We start from the raw sequence: 20,873 nt of genomic DNA on the forward strand, positions 1-20,873 counted from the left end.
CGATGATGGAGCTAACTGAAGCAATTAAAAAACAAAGCAATGGCAAGGCACCAGGTCTGGATGGACTACCAGTGGAATTCTATAAGACATTGCAGGAATTGTTGTGTCTCCCATTACTAGAAGTTATGAATGAGGTTATGTTAAAGATGAGGATACCCAAATCGTGGTCAGAAGCATATATTACACTTGTGCCAAAAGAGGAGACTGACCCACTTCAAATTAAGAACTATAGACCTATTTCTTTGTTAAATTCAGATTATAAGATATTTGCTTCAATATTGGCAGAAAGACTCAAAAAATACTTAAATAACTTTATCCACCCTGATCAAAATCGGTTTCTACCAAAGAGACAAATTAAAGATAATATAAGAATAATTCTGGATACTTTGGAATATTATGAGGCATATCCTGAAAAGCAAATGGCTTTGATGTTTTTAGATGCACAGAAAGTCTTTGATAACGTGAGTTGGCGATTTATGTTGTTACAACTGGAACAGATGGGATTTGGTAAAAAAAAATTACTCAAGCCAAACAAACTATATATCATAAACAAACAGCAAAGATAACGATAAATGAAGAATTGACAGACTCTATTGAAATAAGGAAAGGGACAAGACAAGGCTGTCCATTATCCCCTTTGTTATTTGTCCTAACACTAGAAGTTTTAAACAGAAAAATCAGAGAAGAAAAAGACATAAAAGGAAGGAAAATAAAAAAGGAAGAATATAAACTGCAAGCATTTGCAGATGACTTGGTCTTCATCTTAGAGGATCCACTTAAAACTGCACCCAAATTGATAGAAAAAAATAGAGGAATATGGAAAAGGAGCAGGTTTGAAAATAAATAAAGACAAATTTTTTTAGAATAGTTTGCTTTACAGTATTTTTTTCTTTACTTTTATCATTTGTCTTTAATGTTACTATTGTATGGAAGGTGTTTGAACTTGGCTCACAAGTTTTTTCCCACCTGGTTGTTGTTAGAGTAGTGAATTTTGTGGGCTGGCTCCTGCTGGAGGTTTTCAGGTTCCTCCCAGGCAAGCAGCTGGCTGTGCCGGCTATCGGAGTCTATTGCGGCTCCGTTCGGCTTGATTCTGATTGCTGGCTCATGAGCGGGCCAGGGAGGCTTCCCTGCATTGCTGCTGGTTTTCAGGGGCTGCAGCGGGCGGACATCGAGGCTGCTGCTGCGTGGAGCATGTGGGCGGAGCGCCGGAACTCCTGTGTAAATGCAAACAGTTTGGAACGACGGGAAGATGCGATCGGCACTAGCTAGGCTTGCGGATCCGGACGTTCTTGGGGCCATTTGCTCGCTGGCACCATTTGTTTTCCCAGAAGCTTCTCCCTTGTGAGTATGGGGCCCTGGGGGCGGCCATTTTGGGAGAGCTTCTTGGGCGGTGTCCATCTTGAGAAGGTCCTTGTGTCGTTGATGGCCATTTTGTTAGTGGCCATGAGGTGGTGGCCATTTTGCTTGGACCTCCGGTGGATCACATGGTCAGCGGCCATTCTGTTTTCCCTTTTTTCACTGCCACGAGGCTCATTGCGACTGCCGTCTCCAGTGAGAACAGTCGCAGATTACTGTGCTGGTTGCTGAACTGGGCAGAGTGAGGCCTTGGGGCAAAGAGATTGCTACAGTACCATGACTGATTCCCCTGGTGAGAGCAGCTCTGGGGTGACTTCTGTAGCGCCATCGAAGAGGTCTAAGAAGAGGAAGTGTTCCCCTCAGGATCCTCCTCCACTGGTGAAGCAAGCTCCCTCCAGGCAAGGGAGTACAGGGGATGGGGAGAAGTCCAGGCAGGGAGGTGGAGATAAGGCCCCTTTGCCTTTGGTGAGATCCCCCCTCCTAAGGGCGGCTCCACTTTCTCCCTCCCCTTCCCCTCCAAGGATCTCTGGATCCCCAAGGGCCAGTTTCATCTCACCTCCACTTTCAGAGGTTGAGGACGAGGAAGGCGAGTACCATTCGCTTCCATGCATTGCGCCTGTTCCTGACCCAGGGCACAGGCACCAGCTGGCACCCAGGCCTGGGCCTAGTCATGACACTGGTGAACTTGAGGAGTTGCCTGATAACATTCAATCTTATTCATCGAGCCATTGCACATGGCATAGCCCTCCAGGGTCGCTCCACTGACCAGGCAGACACAGAACTGATGGAGGCCAAGCGCAGACATATCCAGGATCTGGTTTCTCGCCCAGACAGGGCACAGAGAGAGGTTCCTCCTTCGCTGAGGTGCGAGGTTTTGCTCCAGGAAGAGGAGGAGCAAAAGCAGACAGCTTTCTGATGATGAAGGTTTGGCACCGGATACTCGTGCTTTTGCCGGTTTCTTTTCTCCTAATTTGTTCCGTTCCTTGCTATTTAAAGCCAGGAGCACTGCAGCCGCTGAGACGGAGGATGACAAGGAGAAGGAGAAGGAGAAGGAGGCTGTGGCCGAGGCTTCGACTTCCAAGGCAGCGCCAAAGAAAAAGTGTTTCTTTGTAGAACCCACGGTGCGGAAAGAGGAGATCCCTGCACCGAAACTGTTTCTAGATGTCATTCAGAAGCAGTGGGCCAAGCCAGGTACTTTCCCCAGGTGGGAATGACAGATGATTCTATAATATGGAGCCTGATTTCTCCCAGGCATTACAGGTTCCGGAGGTGAATGCTCCTGTAGCCGCCCTGGCATCCCCAACTCCCATGGGGGCGAGTGATGTGGCCGACAACCTGAAAGCAGAAGAGGACTGAACTGGTGTTGCTTAAGACCTTCCTGGTGGCAACATGGACAATTAAAGCCGCTTCTTCTGCATCCTTCAATCGCGCCACGTTGATGTGGCTTGAGCAAATGCAGGAGCGTGTCCCGGCGCACGATTTGAGGCTGCTTCAGGACATCAGCAAGGTCATTGCTGCGACTCAGTTTTCGACGGATGTGACCTTGAACGCCGCTAAGTTTGCCTCCAGGGCTCTTTCTTCCTCTATTTCAGCTAGGCAGATGGTGTGGCTCCGAAACTGGCAGGCGGAGGCCAAAGCGAAGTGGAAGCTGGCGGCTGGCCCATATGCAGGTCTTAACAGGGAGGCGCAGATATGGCGGGGACTTTAGGGCTGGCCATTACCGGGGAAGGAGGGCTCGCTACGTTACAGAGATCCCTCCTTCCGGCCCTATGAGTCCCACTCCAAGGCCAGATGGCGTGAGTAATCAGGACCCTGGTCTCAGGCTGCTGTCGCTAAATGCCAGGTCTGTAGTTCACAAGGCTCCCCTCGACCGGGACCTAATTTTAGACGAGGGGGCAGACCTGGCATGTATTACTGAAACCTGGCTGGGCCCGGAGGGAGGAGTCCCCCTCACGGAGATGTGCCCAGAGGGTTTTCAGGTGCTTCATCAGCCGCGACCCCAGAGAAGGGGTGGAGGTGTGGCTATTGTTATCCGAGAGTCTCTAGTACCTCGTAGGATCCCTGCTCCCGAGTTTGTCGGGTGTGAGTCCTTGCTGGTGACGTTGGACCTCAAGGGTCAAGTGGGCTTGCTGTTAACGTACCTGCCTCCCAACAACGTTGCAGCAGCCCTCCCCTCGCTCCTTGAATCAGTAGCTGAGCTGGCAATTGAGTTCCCCAGGCTTATGGTTCTGGGGGATTTCAACTTGCCTTCGCTCGGTGAACACTCTGATGGAGCGCAGGAGTTCATGGCTTCCATGACAGCCATGGGCTTGACTCAAGTAATTCGGGGCCCGACTCACTCGGCGGGTCACACGCTCGACCTCGTATTTCTCTCGGAGCAGGAACTCCGGGAGATGAAGCGCCGAAAGAGACGCCTAGAGCAATGATGGAGATCCAGTAAGTCTGAGTCAGACCGAGCGCTTTTAACATCCAGCATCAGAGCCTACCTTCAGGCAATTAGAACGACAAAAAGTTCACACATTGCCTCTCTGATAGCTTCCGCTGAGTCGCGCCCAGCCGCCTTGTTCAGGATAACCCGTTCCCTCCTAAACAGGAGGGATACGAGCGATCCTTTGCAAGGCAGAGCTGAGGACTACGTCCAATTCCTCGCGGATAAAGTTGCTCGGCTTCGGACGGACCTGGACTCCAATTACGGAGAACCAGCCGAGGCACCAGGGGAGAATCTGGATGGACATCACTGGATTGATTTTCAAGCTGTTACCCCTGAGGAAGTGGACAAGGCCATGGGAGCTGTAAGTGCCTCCACATGTGTGCTGGACCCGTGCCCCTCCTGGCTAGTTGTTAACAACAGGGAGGTGACACGGGGCTGGATCCAGGCGGTTGTTACCGCCTCCCTTCGGGAGGGGTTCTTTCCCCCGCTTTAAAGACGGCGGTGGTGAGACCCCTTCTGAAGAAGCCATCTTTGGATCCAGCCGTTTTAAACAACTACCGTCCAGTCTCCAACCTCCCCTTCGTGGGGAAGGTTGTTGAGAAAGTGGTGGCCTTTCAGCTCCGGCGGTCCTTGGAAGAAACCGATTATCTAAATCCCTTTCAGTTGGGATTTAGGCCTGGCTACAGCACGGAAACCGCTTTGGTCGCGCTGACCGATGATCTCTGGAGAGCCAGGGATGGAGGTCATGCCTCCGTCCTAGTGCTCCTTGACCTCTCAGCGGCCTTCGATACCATCGACCATGGTATCCTTCTGCGACGACTGCGGGAGGTGGGGGTGGGAGGCACTGTCCTACGGTGGTTCTCCTCTTACCTCTCGGACAGGTCGCAGTCGGTGTTGGTCGGAGGGCAGAGATCGACCCCTAGGCCCCTGAATTATGGGGTGCCGCAGGGTTCGGTCCTGTCCCCCCTCCTGTTTAATATTTACATGAAGCCACTGGGTGAGATCATTCGACGGCACGGGATAAAATACCACCAGTATGCGGACGATACACAGTTGTATCTGTCCGCCCCGTGCCAACTCAGTGAAGCGGTTGACGTGATGTGCCAGTGCCTTGAGGCTGTTAGGGTCAGGATGGGGGATAACAAGCTTGCACTCAATCCGGATAAGACCGAGTGGCTGGTGTGTTTCCCTCCCACTAATTGGCCAAGTTTTCCATCTCTCAGGCTGGGGGGTCAAACAGTACGCCCCTCAGACAGGGTTCGCAATTTGGGAGTCCTCCTGGACTCACAGCTGACTTTCGAACACCACTTGTCGGCTGTGACCAGGGGGGCATTTGCCCAGGTTCGCCTGGTGCACCAGTTGCGTCCCTACCTGAACCGGGAGGCCCTCACAACAGTCACTCGTGCCCTTGTGACCTCTAGACTGGACTACTGCAATGTGCTCTACATGGGGCAGCCCTTGAAGAGCATTCGGAGACTTCAGCTTGTCCAGAATGCAGCCGCGCGAGCGAGTGTGGGTGCACCTCAGTTCACCCACCTATCCTCTGTGAGCTGCACTGGCTGCCTATTGGTCTTCGGATACGCTTCAAGGCGCTAGTTATCACTTATAAAGCCCTTCATGGTATTGGACCTGGGTACTTGAGAGACCGCCTGCTGCCAATTACCTCCAATAGACCGATCAGATCCCACAGATTAGGCCTCCTCCGAATTCCATCCGCCGGCCAATGTCGACTGGCGACTACCCGGAGAAGAGCCTTCTCTGTGGCTGCTCCGACCCTCTGGAATGAGCTCCCCGTGGAGATTCGAACCCTCACCACCCTCCAGGCCTTCCGCAAAGCCCTTAAAACCTGGCTGTTCCGACAGGCCTGGGGCTAAAGAGTATTTGCCCCCCTTCTCGAATGGTATGGTTGTTGTGTGTTTTTAAATCTTGTATTGTTAGTCTCGTCTTTTTTATCCCCCTGTCTGTACCTCCTTCCCTGATTGAATTGTGAGCCGCCCTGAGTCCCCTTCGGGGAAAAGGGTGGCATATAAATGTAATCAATCAATCAATCAATCAGTCCACTTTTTTTACTTGATGCCGTAAGATGCGCGTGGATCCCAAACGTCCCTCGCTCCCTAATATCCTGGAATTCCTTCAGGACGGGTTGGAGAGGGGGTTGGCCCATAACACGCTTCGGAGACAAGTCTCGGCTCTGTCAACTCTCCTGGTCTTGGACAGTCGGGAGAGCCTAGGCCGTCATCCGTTGGTGAAGAGGTTTCTACGAGGGGCAGCTAACCTCCAGCCCCTGGTAATTCACAGGTTTCCATCTTGGGATTTGTCTACGATCCTCCTGTCCCTAGGGGATTCTCCCTTTGAACTACCGTGGACCATTTCCTTGCAGTTCCTTGCTCTAAAGGTGATCTTCTTGGTCGCTATCACGTTGGCTAGGAGGATCTCAGAGCTGGGTGCTCTCTCTGTCAGGGAGGACCTTTGTATTTTCCAGCCTATCACAGTCGTGCTGAGGTTTGATCCCGCATTTATCCCCCAGATAAGTTCCTATTTTCATAGGGCTCAGAAGTTAATTCTCCCAGATTTTTGCCCTAACCCCACTCATAGAAAGGACAAAATTGTGGCACAAGCTGGATGTGCAGAGAGCTTTCCATATTTACATGAAGAGAACAGCACCCTCCAGGAAGATGGAGGCGTTATTTGTTTCTTTCCAGTCTTCTGCCATTTGGTCACGGGTGTCCCCCTCTACCATTGGATGGTGGTTGTGGGCTTGTATAGCCCGGGCCTATGAGGCAAGAAGTAAGTCAGTACCACAGATGGCAGCTCTGCGCATGTGCACACTGGGAACAGGCTCTAGCTGTTCCTCTGCCTCACTGCTGTCTAATTCCATAGGCACCTGGTCACTGCCAGATGGCCTCGTCTCTGCCTCTGACACAGAGCCCTTGTCTGAGCCTTCCCCAGCCTCCAGAACTGGCCCATGTTCCTCCCCAACCTCCTCATTGTCTGATTCTGCTGCCAGCTCTGCTGGCCGCTGGTGGGCCACAACAGGTTGATTAGGGAATTGGCGACTAAAACATATGAAGACCGGTTACGAGAACTAGGCATGATTAGTCTAGTGAAGGGAAGGACCAGGGGAGATATGAAAACAGTGTTCCAATATTTGAGGGGTTGCCACAGAGATGAAGGGGTCACACTGTTTTCCAAGGCACCTGTATGCCAGACAAGGAATAATGGTTATGAAACTGAACAAGGAGGTTTAACCTAGAAATAAGGATAAATTTTCTGACAGAACAATGGAACAGCTTGCCTTTGGAAGTTGAGGGAGCTTCATCACTGGAGACTTTCAAGAAGAGATTGGGCTGCTATTTGTCAGAAATGGTCTCTGGTTGGGCGGAGGATTGGCCTAGATGACCTACAAGGTCCCTTCCAACTCTGTTAATCTAATCTAATCTAATCTAAACACTTCATCTACTGAGTGAAGATTAAGGTCACTGAAACCATAAATATCTGCAAAGATCAGGTGCCAGTGGCTTACAAAGAGAGTTTTTGCTAAATGTGTTCCAACTTCTTTTTTACACTAAAGCAGTGATGGCTAATCTTTTTGGCACCAAGTGCAATGTGCACGCAACCACTGCGTGTGTGCCATGTGTGCCCTGCATGTTTGTGTGCGCCCTGTACATGCACGTACGCTCCCGCATGTGCCCCATCCCATGTGTGCACCCCACCCCCTGCGTGTGCATATGCACGTGTGCTCCTTGCATGCATGCGTGATTCCCACATGCACATGACCCCCTGTGTGCACCCTGTCCCCGCGCATGCATCCCACACTCTCCCCCACATTCCTCTGGCCCCTGCACATCCATGTGTGACCTCGTGTGTGTGCGGCAGAGACCCAAAAACCAATTGGTCATTGGGAGGCATGCATGCATTCGTGGATCTGAGCTAGGGCGACAGCTTGTGTGCCTGCAGAGACTCTGTGGGCCACCTGTGGCCCACGTGCCATAGTTTCACCATCGCGGCTCTAAAAAAAATAGTACCTTGCTAAATGAGAACGTCCCTGTCCCTTGTCTAGTGTAAAATTGGAACTTCATCTCTGGAGAGGTGCCCCTTCCTTGCTTCTAATTAAATTGTGGAAAATCTACTGGTTTTGCCAGGCCTTGAAATAGAATTTTGTATTTATATATAATTTTATGTAAATTGTCGTGTTTTATGAACATGGTTATGATTATAGTCATATCCATTCTACATGTAATTAATTCAGTTTGAAACTTGGTTGAACCTTAAATCTCTCTCTCTCTCTCTTTCCTCTGTAGTTGATGATTTTTGGGATCTTTTTGTGCCTGGATGCTTTCCTTTATGTATTCACCCTGCTCCCATTGCGAGTTTTTCTGGCAATGTTCAGGTTCGTCACATTGCCTTGTAGTAGTTTGCGGTAAGTTTTTTACTCTTTCTGCTATGTAAAAACAATGTTTAATTGTTTATATACCTTTGTCTTAAGAGTATGTTAGAAGAGTCTAACATTTCCAGTTGTTTCAATGATTCACATGGCTGAGTTCTGTATAACTGCTGAGGACATTTATAGAACTTTAAAAGTGGTGAATGAAGCATTAACTTCCATAAGTACCTTTTCTTGCAAATTATGGTATAATTAAATTGCAATTCATTTGGCACTGTAACCTATGATTTTTCTATCAAGAGCCAGGATCCATATCACATACATTTTTAAATCAAATATAAATAAATGTATCCTTAAGATGTCTCTGATGACATGGCTTTTCTAATGAGAACATAGAATCTTTTTATAACACTGAAATAGAGGTTTATAATATGAAAACTATATTCAAGACTTCCAAAATAAATGAATATCTATCTCAGATATTCTCTAAAACTTAAAAGTGAGAATATTGCAAATTGAAATATGTTAAATGCAAGATTCTTCATAGTGTTGCGAGATAGTATCCAGAAATGGGTTAACTCCATCTGTCATCTAATTGGACTGCAAACTGTGACAACATGCCTCCTCTGCTGTGCTGACACTGGGGCTCAGTGAGCGGCTAAATTGCGCACCAAATTTGAATGGAGGGGAGGCACAGCGAGGGGTGAGTCCCAAACTGTCGGGATGACTCAAGCCATGTGGAAGTCCCCAATTGGAGCCCTTAGCGTCATTAAACCAAGATGTTGGTGAGCCACAGTCCAGATCTCGGGCATACCGCTTTGCAGCCCTCAAGGCTGAAACCCAGGAGATCTCCTCCATTTGCAGAGAAGAGGCTGCAAGACCCTTGGGATCAAGTCCTACAAGAAAGAGGAAAGCTTCTGAGCCCCATACAAGAGAATATTCCAAAAGGTCCTCTAAGGCCACACAGTGAATCAAAAGCCGCAGCCAGAGAGCCCTGGATTGTGAATTCATGAAGGCCCAGAGAGAGGCGCCGAGGAGATCCAGAGATCAGAGGCCTCCTGGGCAGATCAGCCCCCATCCTTTCACCTTGCAGTCATTGGAGCTGCTTCACCCTTGTGTTAGTCCACAGCTGGCCGCATGGTCTCCAGACAGTGTGGAGTGGCAGCCTTCTCCTTCTCCCTCCAATCAGCCTCGTGATGGTAGGAGTTTCTTCAGCTCCCCGCCAGAGCATAACTCTCCAATGACTGCCAGGGAGCAGCCAGGGAGACAAAGGGTTTTAACCACAGAAGCAACCTGCACGTCCACTGCTACCGGCCTCTGCTCTCAGGAACAAACAGAAGCTCTACCTCCTCCCAACATGGCATTATTCCAGAGGCCATCAGACGAGATAGCTGCAGGATTACAACAGAGAGCAGCTTCAGTGATCTCAGACCAACACAGCCCACCGCTCAAATGGAGCATCATGAGCCTGAGGGGTTTATGCCCCCCAGAGCACTACACTCCTGCCTCTCCCAGTCAGGCTTCTTTGTTAGGAGAAGAGGAGGCACATAGGGACTTAGAGCTGTCAGATGGTGATCCTAATGCCTGATCAACCTGCCTTTGTTGGTCTTTTCCGACCATCTTTATTTAGATTCTTGCTGTTCAAGCCAATATGGGGGCCAATCAAACAACGCAGGAGGTAGCACCTGGATCAGGGGACCTGGAAGACACTCTTCTCAGAACCAGCAGCGGAGAGAGAGGTGGTTCCAGCTCCCAGGCTCTTCCTGGATGTAGTGCAAAGCAGTGGACCTCCCCTGGGTCAGGACCCTATCCTAACAGTTAGGACAAGCATTTATATAACATGGGCTCAGATCTATCCAAGGCCCTAGAGGTCCCCATAGTTGATACCCCTGTGGCTGCATTGTCAACATCATCAGTCATGGCTGGTTCCTCAGAGGAAGCCCTTTGACTGGAGGACAAGACAACTGAACAAACCTTAGTAAAAGGTCACCAGGCTGCCGCCTGGGTTGTAAAAGCTTCCACAGCAGCCTCCTCCTTCAATAGAGCTTCATTGCTGTGGTTGAAGCAGTTACAGGAAAGGATCCCTCCAAGTGACTCTAGGTCACATCAAGATACTAATAAATTGAAGTCCACAATGGAATTCTCGGTGAATGCCACACTGAATGCAGCATGTTTCACATCCAAGTCCTTTGCCTCGTCACTACTAACCAGATGTCTCCTTTGGTTCCGCCAGTGGCAAGCGGATGCCAGACATAAGTGGAAACTGGCCTCCGCCCCCTTCACAGGGGAAAAATTGTTTGGGGATTCCCTGGAACCAATCCTGCCGTCCCTTTCCCGGCGAGCAGAGACTTGCCCACTTCCCTGCTCGCCCTTTTGAAGGTCGGACGGTGGATTTAGCCTTCCCTGGCCACAGAGACAATTCCCACCCAGATAGCGGCAACAGATCAGGTAGGAGTGGACAGTGTTGGAGGGTCGACTGGCCTTTGCCACGCAATGGGAGAAGATCACCATGGATGCCTGGGTCAGGGAGACAGTAAAATTCAGCCCCTCCCTGGAGTTCCTCTCCACCACCACCACCATCATCCAAGCTTATTCATCAGGTATCCTGTATCAAAGGACTGGGCGAAGCAGCTCCTCGTGGAATCGGCAATTCAGCATCTACTGGATATTTAGGCAATCCAGACAGTTCCAGAGGAGCAGCAGGGTTGGGGATTTTACTCCCTCCTGTTTATCGTTCAAAAGGCCTGGGAGAGGTGGGGTTCGAGGGCAATTCTAGACCTTAAACGTTTGAACTGTCACATTGTGTATCGATGATTCAAGATGCACTTGCTCCAGACCATCTTGGAGAGTGTCAGAAGAGTGTCCTGTTTATCGTTCAAAAGGCCTGGGAGAGGTGGGGTTCGAGGGCAATTCTAGACCTTAAACGTTTGAACTGTCACATTGTGTATCGATGATTCAAGATGCACTTGCTCCAGACCATCTTGGAGAGTGTCAGAAGGGGCGACTTCCTCATGTTGGTGGATCTCACAGAGGCATATCTGCCCGTGCTCATCCTCCCCACCCACAGATAGTTTCTCCATTTCTACTATGGGGGGAAATACTACCAATACACGGCCTGTCATCCGCTCGCAGTGTGTTCACCAAGCTGCTCGCAGCACTGGCAGACACCCTCGCACCATACCAGTCAGGATCCAGTGCTATCTGGACGATATCCTTATTCAATCATCATCAGAACCACAGGCGAAGAAGGACCTGGAACTCACAAATCAGGTTCTCCAGAACCATGGTTTCTCCTGTAGTCCACCTGTTGGACAGCCATACTTTGGTATGTCCCATTCCTGGATGCTATCTCCACCACTATGGAGAATGGGCTTTGGTCTTATCTGATATGCCCATTCTCTGGGAGGTGGAGAAAGCATCCAGCCCCACCCTGATTGGTGTCCAGGAGACATTTCTTCATCACAACACATCAATCTGCTGTGACACCTTCATCAAAAAGCTGGGAGGAGCTAGCAGAGGAGACATGTCATCACAGTTTGCAGATTCAGCCCAATTAGATGACAGATGGAGTTAACCCATTCCTGGATGCTATCTCAACCTCCCAGAGAACAGGTGTATCAAGTAAGACCAAAGCCCATTCTGTGGCTGAGGACTTGTAATTTTCAAATCATAGTTTGATTTATCAATGTACACAATATAGGTTATTCTGAAGTGGATTTTTATTAAGGTGAAAACATTATGCTAATGTGTATACCATGCACATTATATACTATTATAATCACATCAATAGATTTTAACCTAATGCCAGGCAAAAAAGAGCCAGAGTAATAAAGAGAATTATTATTTAGAGGTTTTACATTTTTTATATGTTTTAAGATAGTGAGGGGAAAAGGGGGAAGAAAAGTGAGGAAGGGCTGGGGAAAAGAAAAAAAAGTGTTGACTTCTGGCTACCTCTGTTGCAGTAAAATAAAGCACTAACATCAAATGACCACTTTTTGCTTTTCCATAGTAATAATAACTAGCCATTTCTATAAAAACATGTATCAGTCTAATTGGTAAAACCCAAAATCAAAGTTTCATATTTTTTCCACCTCAAGCATAAAGCAGTCTCCATGTACTTATATTATTTTCTTTAATCAAAACAGTCAATTTAACCATTTCTGCCAACTCCATCAGCTTCTGTAGCCATTCGTCCATGGTGGGAATCAAAATGTCCTTCCATTTTTAGGTGTACAGTAGTCTTTCTGCTGTCAACATATATAACATTGAAGTTCTGAATTGTTTCTCAAAGTCTTTTTCCAAAAGAAAAGCTTCAGGTTTCATATTTATCTTTGTTTTACGAATTTTCTGTATTAAAATATGAATTTAAAAAATCTTTGCTTTAACACATGTCCACCAGAAATGATAAAAAGTCCCTTCTTTATTTTTATACTTCCAACATTCACTAGAAATATCTTCATACATTCTAGTTAACTTATCCGGTGTTAAATACCAGTGATACATCATCTTATAAAAAATTTCAAATTCATTTTTAAAATGAAATCAAACCCATAACTCTTTTTAATCTAGTTTAAATCTTTCTTTTAGTTGTTAATATGTAAATCAATGGCAAACATAACTTTCTGATTCAAGTTCTTCCCTCGACTTTAGGGTCACCAAAGTTGAAAGATAGTATTTTACTGTACATCCACCAATCTGGCTTTGCCACCATTTCTTTTCTAAAAAAAACTTTTTGGGGACACCCAAAGAGGCAACTTCGTAGAGAATCTTCTTTTATTATTCGAGACACTTAGTATGGCATGTCTAGTAAAGTGATTATTAATTTCAACATTAACTTTAGCTTTGTCATACCATAGATAACCGTGCCATCCAAACCTTAATTCATGGCCCTTTAATTCAAGTAATCTCTTATTCTGGAGGTTCACCCTGTTGTGGCCCAGCAGCAACCAGCGGAGCTGGCAACAGAGTCAGAGAGGAACATAGGCTAGTCCTGGGGGTTGAAAGATCAGACAAGGGCTTTGCTTCAGAGATAGAGAGGGCATTAGACAGCAGCAAGGCAGAAGAACAGATGGAGCCTGTTCACAGTGTGCGCATGCGCAGAGCTGCCAGAAGACAAGAACAACTAAGAAAGCAGGATCGACTAAAGCGTAAACCACACCTCGGAAGTAATTGGCCCCTCCCATAGGAAACAAAAGAGGAGCAAATGGGGAGGGGGCTTTTGCAGGAAATTTGGTCGTGTCAAGAGAGAAAGTTCTGTTTGTAACTATAAGAGACTCTGTGCCAAGTTTTGCCCTGCACTGTGTTTAGAACTAGTTATTTAGCAGCTCGCCAAACGAGATAAGGTTCATATTTGATAAACAATCCTCTGAGAGACTGTTTGCTAAGCCTTATGGACTGTGAATGAAAGGAATTCACAGTCGTGTAAATAAAAGGGGTTTTGCTGGGACCAAGACTCCGCTTCTTGCTTGTTAAGGAACCTTGGGTCAGAACACACTCTTTTGACCAAGCCAGACAGCATGCATCAAAATACAATTTTAAGTCTGGTAAACCCAAACTTCCTCTTACCGTAGCGTCTTGCAGTAGCTTGTATACAAATCTTGGTTTTTTTCCTTGCCATATAAACTTGGAAAAATCCTTCTGCCATTGTTCAAATGGATAATCAGTTGCGAGTATTAGTAATGTCTGGAATAAGAAAAGCATCTTTGGTAAGATGTTCATCTTAATTACAAATTACCCAATAGTGATAGGTGCAATTTTCTCCATCTTTGTTGTTGTTGTTAGTTGCAAAGTCATGTCCGACCCAAAACGACCCCATGGACAACGTTCTTTCAGACCTTCCTCTCTTCTACCATCCTCTGGAGTCCATTGAAGCTCACACCTACTGCTTCAGTGACTCCATCCAGCCACCTCATTCTCTGTCATCCCATTCTTCTTTTGCCCTCAATCTTTCCAAGCATTAGGCTTTTCTCCAGTGAGTCCTTCCTTCTCATTAGGTGGCCAAAGTATTTGAATTTCATCTTCAGGATCTGGCCTTCTAAAGAGCAGTCAGGGTTGATCTCCTCTAGGATTGAACGATTTGGTCGCCTTTCAGTCCAAGGGACTCGCAGGAGTCTTCTCCAGCACCAATGTCCAAAGGCCTCAATCTTCAGCCTTCCTTATGATCCAACTTTCACAGCCATACATCGCATCTGGGAAAACCATAGCCTTGACTATACATACTTTTGTTGGCAGGGTGATATCTCTGCTTTTTAGTATGCTGCCTAGATTTGCCATAGCTTTCCTCCCCAGGAGCATCTTTGTAAATCCCTCCAAAGAGGGACATAGTTATTTTGGAACAGTTTTATATTTGTATTTGTCAACATAATCCCCAAGTATTTCACCTTTTTCATGACCCTAAAACCCAACTTTTTAGACAATATATTACTGTCTTGAGATGACATATTCTTGATCAACATGGTTGTTTTCTGTTAGTTTATTTTAAAACCCACTAAAGCCCCAAACTCATTTAATTTCCTTATCAAATATTATATATTATTTTTTGGATCTTGCAAGAATATAACCAGATCATCAGCAAACTCCCTCAATTTATAAACTTATTTTTTGGTGCTTATCCCCCTTATTTTACCATCTTTCCTAATACCTCTATTCAAAACTTCCAATGATGAACAGCAGAGGGGACAAGGGACATCCTTGTCTTATACTTTAATTCCTTGAATAATGTTCTGTCCAACATCCATTTCTTCCAGCACTTTAAACATAAACATTCAATTTAAGTTGTCAAAGGCCTTCTCCGTGTCTAAAAATATTAAGGCTGCCTGCTTCTCATTATGATATTTAGTAATATTCAAAACAGTCCTCACGTTGTCTCTTAGATATCTTTTCAGTAGAAAGTTCTATATGTCTGTAGAATCTTCTTTAATCTTTCTGTCAAAATGACAGCAAAGTGTTTGTAATCCTTGTTTATAATGAGATTAGTCTATAGTTCTTTGTCTTTGTAGTATCTTGACCCTCTTTTGGTAACAACACAATGTTGGCTTCTTTCCACATCTGGAGCATCTTTCGCCCCTGTAGTACATCATTCATTGTACCTTTAGTGGTTGGAGAAGTTCATCCTCAAAGCACTTATAATATTGGCTTGTAAGGCCATCTGGGACTGGGGCTTTATCTGATTTCATTTTTTTAATGGCTTTTCATATCTCAAAGGCAGTTATTGGGTGATTCATAAGTTGTTCATAAGGGTTTGTGATAGTTTAGGCAGCTGTTATCATAAAAGATATTCATCTATTTTTGACATATCTAACTCCTGTCTTTTATAAAAATTTGAACAGAAGTTAGGAAATGATTTCTTAATGAATTCATTATCTGTTATTACCTTGATGCTTTTACAGATTTTCTCAATCATTGTCTTTTTGCTTTCCTTTCTTAGTTTATATGCCAACCATCTCCCTGGTTTATTTGCAAACTCAAAGGGTCTTTGTTTTGCATAATTCAATGTAGTTTCTATTTCCTGTACTGTTAACTTAGACCCGTGGTGGCGAACCTATGGCACGTGTGCCACAGGTGGCACACAGAGCCCTTTCTTTGAGCATGCATGCTTGCCACCTGATACTGTTACACATGCGTCACGGCCAGCTGGTCTTTGGGTTTCTGGGGCTCCGACGCGGAGGCCAGATGGCCGACACGCATGCGTGCACCAGAAACCAGAAAACCAGGTGGCCGGTGTGCATGTACGTGCATTCCAGTTTGGGCTCTCGGTGCTGAAAAGGTTCACCATTGCTGAGACAGTTGTTGCCATAACAATTTAATTTGATGTATAGCTTTAGGATCCGTAGGTATCTTTTGCAATTCAATTTCTTTCTCTTTGTCTCTGTCTCTCTCTTTTTCTTTCTCTCTATGTCTATCTTTATCTTTCTTTTTCTTTCTCTCTCCCCCTCCCATCATTCAGTAATTTCATTTGTGTACCTAACTAATAATGGCAGTGTGGTGGTTAAGTGGTTAAGATGCTGGGCTTGTCAGCTAGAAAGCCAGAAACCCAGGTTTGAGACACCAATAGCCTTGAAGCAGAGATACTCACCACCCCCTATAGTGACAATGACTAACAAAGTAAAATCCATAGGGACTCTTCTAATAATTGCCTAAAGTTATACCCTGGGTTCCATGGTCAGATGGAGGATTTAAACAAAGCTGTTTGTTGCAGTGAGAATTCCCACTTGAAATCTCACAGAAATGAGTTGGTACAATCTCATTCTGTAAATTGAAACCACTTCTGTTTTTTACTGATTAAAATATAGCTCTGGGCAGAAATTTCTAAACTAGGGATATCAAACTCGATTTCATTGAGGGGCACATCAGGGTTGCATTCGACATCGGGGAGGCATGGGCGGGTGTGTGTGGCCAGCTCAACGTCACTCATGTCGGGGCATCTGTGATGGCCAGTGGGGCTTGGGGGGGTCCATTTTCTTCAGGCCCTGACGGGCACTAGCTATGCTGGCTGTGCAAGGTGGTGCAAGGCTCCACCAGCAGCAGGGGCACGCTCCGGAGGTCATAGATCTGGGACGACTCACCCTGCACCAGGCAGGAGCAGCCAACAGGATGGCCAAAAGCAGTGCTGGCAGGAGGGCGAAGTGCCCCCGTGAGGCCAGAACACAGTCAGCTGTTTGGCGACCAGTCAGCAGAAGGCTAGCAAGCAGGGCAGGCAAAGGCCAGGGACACAGAGAACTGTGGTCATTGTGGCCGCAGGCAAGCAGGTGGTGGGACAGAGAGGGTGGGGCTGATGGGCTTGCTGCCTCCTGTACCTGAAAAATAATAAGACCTCCCTGAAAATAAAGCTGAGCCCTTATTTAAAATAAGACCCTGTCTTATTTTCAGGGAAACACACGATTAACGTTTAAGGTTGCTGAGCACACTATTTTTGATGTGCATAGAGAAAGAACATTTCAAATATAATCCACTTTGTTTGCTTGATATTTTTAATTTTTATTAGCCACCCAGTGTTTTCTGGTAAATTGGTAGCCATATAAAAGAACAAGTAAATAAATCAACATTGTATAGATTACCTATTATAGGGCTCATGAGAAAAAATGAATGTATGAATTGTCTTTTGCCAGCAATTGTTAAGTGCCTATAATCAACATGCAGAAGGTGCTGCAAAGGCTTTGAGCACAATTCAGATTCATTTGTTTGAGTGACTGTAAAAGTTCAGTGATTTCTTATCCCTCTGCATCCCTAGATTTTAGAAATTGGGATGGAATAAGATTTTATGTTGTTGAGGGATGTGGTCCCAACCCATCCATTAGTGGCACAGCTCAAAATACCTTTTTGATATTGTCAATATTTCATAAATGTTTCAGATTTGGTTTTCTTGTTTGTTGCTCAATTCATTATGGAGCACTCCTCTGTATGCTTGTTTAATAATAATAAAAGTTTGACGCTTTATAGTTTTCTTGAACTGTCCATATGTTTAGCCAACATTGTGATAGAAAAGTGTATCATTCCATCACGTAAGGGGGACTGTTTAAAACAACTGCAATGTTCAGAAATGAGGTACAAAAGCTAAATCTGTTGATGGTGGCTGCTCTATCTTCCTTTCTCTGTGGATATTCTCTTCGGACTGAGCTGCTTGAAAAATACTCCTTTAGGCACACATCATATTCTATTCTATATGGAAACTAAAAGTGCTCTTCCCTGCATTCTATTTTTTTTCAAGATCTCAATAGAGAGATTATATAGCTATCCTATATAGCTATCCTATAGCTTTTTCCTTTTATTTTTGCCCTATTCAGATCATATGTTATATGTTATTTCACTCTTAAATATTCCAAAAACCTAAACAGCCTTTCCTAGTTCAATTATGATTCTTATTTATAACAACATGAAAGTTGTAATTTTTACATCCTTAATTCTATATTCTGTTTCTCGAACTTATCTATAAACAGAGAGACAGGTGGGACAGTTTTATGCTTTTTTCAATTAATCTCTTTGTATGCTTTGGTTTATAATTTATTGAGGAAATAAGCACAAATTTGGGAGTTTCTGAGTTTTTTAAGGTAGTCAGTCCTTGTTTAGTGGTTTCTTTGTATAGTGACTGTTCCCAGTTAAGACAGAAAGCTGAAGCAATATTGTAAGAACAGTTGCATTTTAATTACCTCACTTAATGATTGGATTGCTGGTCCCAATTATAATTGCTATAAGAAGACTTACCTATATATTTCTATCATTTGGCTAGCATATGGTTGCTAAAAGTTATTTCTGTTTGCACACGTATGTGAAGTTTTTGTTAAGAAATCCTTTCCGGTGTACTTTGATGCCTAAGAATGTATGACTATGTCCCAGAAGAATCAGAGGGGAGAATTAGGTCTCCACTACCAACCTCTGCAAGCCAGATGTTGTTTCCAACAACAGACTTGGTGTGGCAAAAAAAATTGCATTATAAAAAGAAGTGCTACCATAGTCATACTTTCTTTAATTAATAAAGTAAAACTGCTACCTTAAACCAGCCTTTGGAGAAAAGTTGATGTCTGCACAAGGCAACATTTTTGTCAAAGCATTAATTATTATTGGACATACTAATGTCCTGCTCTGGGCAATGGGATTAATGTAATATACCATATTTTTGCTAGATTTAAGTTTATTACTTTCCTTAAACCAAGTCTATAGTAGTAGAACAACTTTTGCTTTAGTAAAGTCTGATTAACTCCGCTATTAAAATTTAAAATATTTAAATTTCTTAAATATCTTTCTTTTCCTTCATTAAAATTATTTATATGTGTGCCAAGATTAAAACATTAGTTTGTTCAGATTACTATTATCCCATAATGACTATACTCCAATATTTGGATTAGTTTTATCTTCTTGGTAATGTCTGTATACTATTACTTAGAGCAGCATTGTATATATTTGTAAACAAACATGTTTTCTTAAATAGAGACATTTCCTTTTTGGGGTAGGTAGCACATATCTCATAAGTAAGTTCACTCCGTATCAGACTTTTGCTTTACTCATTTTTTGCTGGAGTTTGTTATAAATTGAGACAGAATGATTGGTTCCTTTCATCTGGAATACAAATCCTTTTGCTCTTGCAATTTGTCTGCTGCGCAAGGGAAATGAAAGGGGCCCAAATCACTTTCCCTCTTTTTCATGTGGGTAAGATACATAGTGTAGCTACATCCTTCTCTCTCTCTCCCTCTCTCTTTCCCTCTCCCTTTCTCTCCCTCCCTCCGCTCTCTCTTATTTCTTGTAAATCAGATTGTGGGGAGAGCACTTTCACTTGTCTCTCTAGGCAGTTTTCATTTGTAGGTTTGACTGTTAGAAATATAAAGAAGTCAGACAAAAATAGCAATGGTGGCACAGTAGTTAGAATGCAGTATTGTAGGCTAACTCTACAATCCCACTGCGAGAAGTTTTATCCTGACCAGCTGAAGATTGATTCAGTTTTCGATCTTTCCAACATCAGTAAAATGAGGACCCAGATTGTTGGGGGCAATATGCTGACTCTAAGCCACTTACAGAGGGCTGTAAAGCACTATGTAGTGGTCTAAGTGCTATTGCTATTAAGCAACATACCATATTTTTTGGAGTATAAAACACACCTTTTTCCCTCAAAAAAGTGGCTGAAAATTTGGATACGTCTTATACACTGAATACAGCATTTTCTGCCCCCTTCACTAAAATGGCCGTGCATAGCCTTAAGGAGGCTTGCAGAGTGTTCCTGGAGGCTTGGGAGGGCAGAAATGAGTGAAAAATGGGCCATTTTTTGCTCAAATCCCCCCCCCCGAGCTCCCAAGAACAGTCTATAGGCCTCCTAAAGGCTATGCATGCCTCTTTTTTGACATAAAACAGGCCAGTTTTTGTGAAAAACAGGCTGTTTTTTGCTCATTTTTGCTCCTCCCCCCCAGAGCACTCTGTAAGCCTCCTAAAAGATATTCATGCCCTTTTTTTGAAAAAAAAACATGGGGCTGTTTTTGTGAAAAACGGGCCATTTTGGGGAGGTCTGCAGAGTGCAAAAACTTTTTTTTATATTTGCCTCTTCAAAACCCTGGTGCGTCTTATACTCCGAAAAATACGGTACTTGAATTTCTGCATTTTCCTGGTTCCTACATAGTCAAGACCCTTAAGAGAAATTAATTTGTTTGTAATGACTCCTTAGAGCCTCCTTTGAGATGTACTGAGAAAGTTTAGGAAATAATTATTATGTTTTATTTAAGATTATTGTTCTTCTGCCAATTTCTGGGGGAAATTTGTAATTCTTGGGTTTAAGTACCGTGTTTCCCTGGAAATAAGACTGGGTCTTATTTTCTTTTGGGTCCCAAAATAAGCCCTGGGGCTTATTTTCAGGGGTGCCTTATTTTTTCCTGTGTATGGGGGACCCACCTCTGCTTGCTTGCGGTGGGGCAGAAGGCAGCACAGTGTGTAAATGCTGCTCTGCGAGACGGGGGGGGGGGAGGTGGAGCTGCCCCATGTGTCCTGCACCGGCTTATCTCGGGGGCCCTGCAGCCAGGCCACCCACAGCCCGACATCTGTCTCGCCTTGTGGTCACAGCACCAGCAGCCCCGTTCAGCAGGCCCCCGCATGTCTGCCAGCCCATTTCTTCTTGTTCTGTCTGTAATGGAGCAGGAGGACAAGCAATGCACTAATGCTGAGGCAAGGTGTGTGAAGCTGCCCCATGCACTCTGTCACCTTCCTCGGATGAGTTTTTAACCATGT

General features: G+C 45.1%; 1 protein-coding gene across 2 annotated transcripts in view; it reads left to right on the forward strand.

Annotated features, from left to right (window-relative positions):
- The window catches only part of TAPT1 (transmembrane anterior posterior transformation 1), an 81,813-nt gene that overhangs the window by 14,423 nt on the left and 46,517 nt on the right, over positions 1-20,873 (forward strand). For both annotated transcript variants that reach the window (XM_032224456.1, XM_032224455.1), the window contains exon 3: positions 8,089-8,207. In XM_032224456.1, coding sequence (XP_032080347.1) covers positions 8,089-8,207 — 119 coding nt within the window. The remainder of the gene's footprint in view (positions 1-8,088; positions 8,208-20,873) is intronic.

The sequence above is a fragment of the Thamnophis elegans genome, chromosome 9 (genome assembly GCF_009769535.1).
Source record: "Thamnophis elegans isolate rThaEle1 chromosome 9, rThaEle1.pri, whole genome shotgun sequence".
Classification (NCBI taxonomy): domain Eukaryota; kingdom Metazoa; phylum Chordata; class Lepidosauria; order Squamata; family Colubridae; genus Thamnophis; species Thamnophis elegans.